This window comes from Mangifera indica, unplaced genomic scaffold (genome assembly GCF_011075055.1).
Source record: "Mangifera indica cultivar Alphonso unplaced genomic scaffold, CATAS_Mindica_2.1 Un_0046, whole genome shotgun sequence".
NCBI classification, from domain to species: Eukaryota; Viridiplantae; Streptophyta; class Magnoliopsida; order Sapindales; family Anacardiaceae; genus Mangifera; species Mangifera indica.
Genome location: NW_025401138.1, coordinates 46566 through 53971, shown reverse-complemented (window position 1 = coordinate 53971; position 7406 = coordinate 46566). Strand labels below are relative to the sequence as shown.

Below are 7406 nucleotides of genomic sequence, written 5' to 3'. Positions count from 1 at the left end.
TAATGGATGAATTGAAACACTATTACTTCTTATCAACATTACATTTGTTTGTTGAAACATATACTGAAACAATATAAAAAAAAAGGAAGGCGTTACAGTTGGACTTGGCTTAAGAGGGATATTTTAATTTTCCAAGCACAAATCAAGGGTGTAGTTAAACCCATAAGCACATCAAAAAATAAAAATAAAAAAAACAGTATCCTTATTGTGTAGTGAACACATCCTAGCATAGAGGAAGAGGAGCTCCATTCCACTCCTTTAAGCATTCCATCATTGGATCAATCAGCTTTCCTGCACAGATTGCCGAGAAAACTTTGTCAAACTCCTCACCTGGGGACTTTACTTTCTCACCAGTTAGGAAACTTGCTCCAAGTTCTTCTCTCACGAATTTGTATAATGGATAGGACCTGCATTCCTTTATCTTGTTTGGAACAGCTGCATTTCCATTCTCGATTTCGATTCTTGTGCTTTCGACTTCCTTGGGAAGCAGGGTTTTTAGTTCCTCCTCAAAGGCTCCAATTTTCTGGAAAATTGAAGTGCTTGATTTTTTCTCTCTCTCTCCGTTGGCCATGGCATGTTCGACCAGAACTTGCCTTAATTTTTGCATCAATGGATAGGTTGCGCTGCAGGGGTCATCTATGTATGCGAAAACGTATTCCCTGTCGACAACTTTGATCAAGTCTTTTTCGCAGAATCTTGATGGGTGAAGTTCACCATTGAATCCCATTGTCAGGACTCTCTTGGCCACTTGACTTACTGTGTTCTTCACAGTGTTCTTTAAGTTCTCCTCCAAGTGCCTCAAGTCAATGGCTTGGCATAGAGCAACCAAGTATGTAGAGGACATGAGCTTCAATATGTCAACAGCTTCAGCTGTTTTTCTTGAAGAAATGAGGCCTAAAGAGTTCACATCTTGGTTGTGTTGCTCGGCGCTCTGGACATGATTGGTGACAGGATTAGCAAGGAATTGAAGTTCGGAGCAGTAAGATGCCATGGCGATTTCAGCACCCTTGAATCCATAATCTAAACTTGGATTGCGACCCCCAGAAAGGTTCGAAGGTAATCCATTGTTGTAAAAGTCATTAACCAGCTCGGAGAATTGTGCAAACATGAGTTTACCAATGGAAGCAATGGCAAGACGTGTGTTGTCCATGGAAACACCAATTGGGGTCCCCTGGAAATTGCCTCCGTGCAACGCCTTACTCCTTGCAACATCAATCAATGGATTGTCGTTCACAGAGTTTATCTCCCTCTCAATCATTTTGGTTGCGGCACGGATCACTTCAATCTGAGGGCCTAGCCATTGAGGAGATGTTCTAAGAGCATATCTGTCTTGTTTCGGCTTCTGAAGAGGATCAATTTCGTGCAACTTTTGAGCTGCTTTAACATAGCCGCTACCAGCTAAAATGTGCTCCATGATAGCTGCGGCTTCAATTTGGCCTGGATGGTGCTTCAATTTATGTGTCAAGTGGTCAGTAAACTCAGGTTTTCCATTCATAACTTCTGCAAAAATTGCTGATAAAACTTCTGACAGAATTGCAAGTATGTTAGCCTCGAAAAGAACCGTTGAAGCTAAGCCGGAACCAACTGCTGTGCCATTCACTAGTGCAAGACCTTCTTTAGGTTGCAACTCAAAGAATCCACTACTGATACCAGCCAATTGGAAGGCTGCACTGGCGTTCAGGACTTGCCCGTTGGGCCCTACCGCCTTTGAATTGGGCCTGCCTGTCAAGAGCCCCACAATGTAGGATAATGGAACCAGGTCGCCCGATGCAGTAATTGTGCCCCGGAGTGGCAAGCAAGGGGTGATGTTATGGTTAAGGAACTTGGTGATGGCTTCCAGGATATCAAACCTGATGCCTGAGTATCCTTGTAACAGGGTGTTGATCCTGACCAACATCGCCGCTCTTGTCGCAGAATGAGGCAACGTGTGGCAGGATTCTGTACCACTGCCGAAAATTCCAGCATTCAAGAACCTGAAAAAACAAAATTTTACAAACTACATCAGTAAAACTGTACATAAATCCACCAAATTTCCAGTTCATGTAATGTTTTTTTGTGTATGGTGACATTTACAGGGTAAACCAAATTTCCAGGACCTGGAATAATTTTTTTGGTATGTTGCGACTGGACGGCCCACTGAAAGGACCTGGTCCTGGTCTCAGCCGGCCTAATTGAAAAATAAAGAATTTTACTGTGTTGTGTTGAGCATGAACATGTCCTTTTCATGCACAAAAATAAAATGTTTTATATGGAATTCTTATAAATAAACACATAGTTTTGGGGTAAGCAATAAATTTCTTTTAATAAAACGATATGTATATACTTTTAAGTATTCATTTTGATATTGATTGAATAATTTGAAATTAAAAATAAAATTATATTTAATTATATAATAATGTATCACTTAATTATTTAATTAGGTATTTAAAATTATGTGTAATTAGTATTATTCAATCTCTTTCTTCCCTACACCTAAATGATATGGTGCACCTAATTTTGAGAAAGCAACAAAAAATTAAAAGATTTTAAGGTAGGCCAGCTAATTATGAGTTTATATTTTTATTTATTCTTTGTCACTTTCTCTGTCCAGACAGAAATGTTGAAACTTGTAGTGAACAACTTCACTAGGTAGAAATTTTCAAACAGGCCATAAATTTACCTTTTTCTCCAAACTTAGAGCAACCCGTTTTAGTAATCTAATCCCCATTTAAGGGAATTTTCATTTTCCTTCAATTTCTTTATTAGTACAAAAACTTAAATTTAGTAAAAAATAATTAATGGTCATTTAATCATCCCTATTTTCTTACCAAAAACACATATAAAATTTATAATAAAATTGTACGCATAACTTTTGTATACAAATAAAGATATATCATTATATAATCAGATGTTATTTTATTTTTTATTTTTTATTATTTAATTATATAATAATATATCATTATTTATGTATAAAATTGTATATATAACACTATTTTAAAATTTAACCTATTAACATTATTTATACATAATTTTATACTTATTATTTGTATACATAATTATACTTTTCAAATAAAAGAAAATTTAGAGGTAAATGCATTTGTCTCCTACCTGTATTTTTTGGCTATTAAAAAAAAGTTATTAAATGTGGGCCTCCTAATTCACCTAGAATTAGACTCGCAGGTCACTAAGAAACCACCTAATTTACTCCTAATTACACGAAATAAATAACCTTAATTTCATCAATTAATTTAATTAATATTTCTTAATTACCTTATGAGCTCGTTCTGCAGGGCGCCACCTTGCTTCGTTCTCCTATGCGACGTCGCACCAAAGCCAGTGGTCACTCCATAACTATCCGTCCCATTCTTCATGCTCTCCATCACCCAGTCGCTGCTGGCCTGGACGCCGGCCCTCGCCGTCTCCGAGAGCTCCACCCTGACGCCAGAATCATGACTCGCAATCGCAGTCACTTGACCTATCGTCAACGTCTTCCCCCCGAGCTTCACCACCGGCTTTCTGAACTCCTCCACCATGCGTTTAACTTCATCGAGGTGGCTCCCTTTCAGTGACTCCGCCGCGAAGTTCCAATTCAACGGGTCGCTAGTGCACAAGCCTCCATTGCGATTGTCGTGACAGAACTCCATTGTTTGGCAGAAAAGAAAATGAATGGGAAAATCTTGCTTTTAAACAATTATAGATGGTGTTAGTGCATGAGAGAGTATATATAAAACGTTGCAGTTTTGAGTGTTTTTGGAAAGAAAGAAAGCAAAAATTGTCTTGTTGTGAAGGAAATTTTCAGGAGTAAGTTGTGAAAATTTCTTGGTTGGGTTAACCGAAAGCGAGGGCTTTAAATAGAGGCACATTGAGAGTTTGGTGGATTGGCCGACGGGTTGGTTGAAAGTTGCACGTGGCCGTTGGATTTTTATGAGATTGGAACGGGGAAGATTTTGACACGTGGCGAAATGGTGATTAGGTGCCATGGACTTCGGGGTTGGTGTGGAAGCACGAAAGCAGAACGTCATCTATTTGCCAAGTGAAAGTACTAAATTATCCATTTAGGAAAAAGACATGGTTTTCAATTATTTTATTTCCAAATAAAATTTTAACTATTAAATGAGTCTATTTATATAAATTTATTACACTTTTCAAATATGAAATATTTATATCACAAAAATTACATAATATATAAATTATTTTTATTTTCAATTTTGAGTAAAAATAAAACTGGTGAGATCGTTAAGGGTTGATGATATCAACTTATTTTTTTATAGATAGATAACTCAAAATATAAAATTTGAGTTCATTTTTTATGTCTTTGTGTAGATAAAAAAAATTGTTCACAAAATATAAGAATTTTTATGTAATTGAACAGTAATCTTGTGCATATGCTACACTTTGATCAAAACGGGGTATTTTAGAAAATATTCAGATTTTATGGGATAAATGTTTAGAATGAAGAAATGTGATAAATTTGTATAGACAACCCAATAAAGTGGCAAAAAATTGAATTTTCCTAAAAATAATCTACAATTAATATATGTAATTATTAAGGTAATAAAATAAAGTAAGTACTTAGATTAATTTATTTAATTCTAATCAAATTAACAGCAACAACAACAACAACAATAACAATGAAGTTTGATCTTAATTAGCCGTATGAGAAGCCTTGTCTTTGTCTTTCTAGGTTCGATATATATAAACAAGCAAAACTACATAACATTGGTGGTCTAATCCATTTCATTAATACACTTATCCAATAATAAAATAATATCATTTTGGTATCAACATTAGGGTCTACAAACCCCTTTCAACCATTCATTGTTATAAGGTCTCATACTTATCACATAACCATCTCTTATTGTCATTGAACAAGGTACCCACAAAGTGTTTTTGACCAAAGGAAATACAATCCTTTCTAAGGTGTGTCATACCACGAGCTTACTGCTCCACTCCAATGACTACTAGTAAAGATAGCAACAATGTACCTTTAGGCATTGGACCCAAATTTCTACTCAACATATATCATGCCATAGACCAGTTATTTCCCTTAATTATTCTTTTGTCTTTATTATCTCTTACACTTAATCACACCATCAAATTTTATTACTATATCATCAATTATCACCATTTTGTTGCTCGAGGATTAATTTTGCTTACTTCTCATTGTATGCATTTTTTATCACCAATATGTGTATGTTAAAAATATAATTTTGCAATCCATAAAAATATGTATTTAGAAAACAACATTATAATATTATTATTTATGATATATATATCACCATTCCTAGGTTTTTCATTTGTAAAGTTCTCTCAAATGTATCAATCACTTTAATTATTTATACCCATTTCTTTTTACATTTATTATTGAATGGAAAGGATTTAAATTTTATATAATTTTTTTTAATAAAGTGCTAGCATGCATGGTTTCCAAAAGTTGATTTCCATTGCAAAATTTAACTTTTTTGTATGGGAATGATATAAAGTTTAAACGTTTAATAAAAATATGGTCCATTTTTATTATATTATTCATGTAAAAATTATCTTTTAAAGTTTACGTATAAAAAAATCTTATTAACTTAACCATACAACCCATATTTGATTAAATAATTTTAATATATAAAAAAATAGAAAAAAATAATTACATAATTCAATCGCATATGAAAATTAATATGTATAATAACTCATAAAATGTATTGAAATAACAAAATACATAAATAAAATAAAATTTATAAAAAGACATTTTTACCCCTTATCCTCGTACTATTATCTCAGTTTATATAAATAAGTCTAAAAATTTTATTTGTATATATAATTTTATTCTTTCTAATATATTTACTATTTTTTATATAAATTCCCCGGAAAAACCCATCTCCTTTTCTATCCAGTCTTACATGGTGGAAAACCTACCAACCCCATATTAATATTTAATTGCTTTGTAGTTGGTAAGACATTTTCAATATCATGCCTTGTGGTCTCCACCCACCAAGGGTTTTTTTTTAATTTATAATTTTAAATAGAGTAATTCCATTTCTGTTGAATAAAATCTTCCCTAACATCCTTTGAATGGGCACAAGGAACCGGCAAAAGGATGCCAATGACTTTATTAGGTTAATTAATAGTTAATTAGTTTTTGTTGCATTTATAATTACTAATTTGACATTAATATTATAATATTAGCCTGATTATTGACTTGACTTGGTTAATCACCCTGTTGAATTTGAAATAGTAAACATTGTTAGGACGACATGTGGTAAACAGGGTTTATTGAATCAAACAAACAATATAAAAAAATAATTTATTTATTTTATAAATAATATTATAATATTAGAATTTGATGTTATAATATTATAACATTAAAATACAAATTCAAACTAATTTTATAATTCATTCAAAGATTGCCCCTATGGACTACTTCTAAGGTGTGTTCAAAATTAAAATTTTATAATTAAGAAACAATGACAATCATTAATCATCGCAAAGCATAATTAATTAGCTAATAATTAATATATTAATTTGTTGAAATTGAAAATATTGACAAAAATTTTAACCATGAAAGTTGACACTGTCAAGGGTTTGGAGCTGAAATTACATTATTCAAACGGCAATGCTATATATATATATATATATATATATATATATATATATATATATATATATATATATATATATATATATATATATATATCTATTTTTTAACATATAAATAAATATACATAAAATATATTATCATATGATTAAATATTATTTATATTTAATTCAAGATTATCCAATATTTTAATAACATATATTAAATATGTATTTATTTATATACTTAAATAGATACACATAATTTTATTGTTATCGAAAACAGTGACTCAAATTATCCAAAGCTACATACAAATCCTTGAAATGAATGAAAACAAGAAAATACATAGATATAAACAAACAAACAAATAAATCAAAATTGGGGGTTGGTGAGAGATTACACAAGTCATGCTCACAACCAACCTCCGCTTTGTTTGTAAATTTGCTTTAGGGTTGGTGAACCCAAATTGAAATTCAAGCGATTTAAATAAAATTTTATTATCTATTTGATTGGTCCAAGTCAAATATTTTTGCAAAGCATTAAAATAATTAATATAGTCAATTGCCATTCTTAATCACTATCATTACTAATCTATTTTAGTTAATTATTGACTCAAATGTTGATTAATTGAAGTTTTCCTTAGTTGTCATACTAAAAAATAGATTACAATTATATTGAAATCGTCTTTATTCGAGACAATGACGATTTTGTCTTCGTCAGATAAATCCGTCATTATCAAAGGATGGGGTTTGATTGATAATAAAAGATAAGTCAGGAGGGAGAGCCAGCATGATTGAAGATGGTGAATTTCACTATTTTTGACGACGGTTTCAAAACTTTATAAGAAAAATTGTCACTTTTC

General features: G+C 31.9%; 1 protein-coding gene across 1 annotated transcript; it reads right to left on the bottom strand.

Annotated features, from left to right (window-relative positions):
* On the bottom strand, positions 1-3790 carry LOC123206728 (phenylalanine ammonia-lyase-like). Its single transcript, XM_044623939.1, has 2 exons — positions 3250-3790; positions 1-1973 (listed from the first exon to the last, which is right to left on the bottom strand). The coding sequence occupies exons 1-2, from the start codon at positions 3621-3623 to the stop codon at positions 224-226; spliced, it is 2124 nt and encodes a 707-aa protein (XP_044479874.1). The 5' UTR covers positions 3624-3790; the 3' UTR covers positions 1-223.
* Between the last annotated feature and the right edge of the window lie 3616 nt (positions 3791-7406).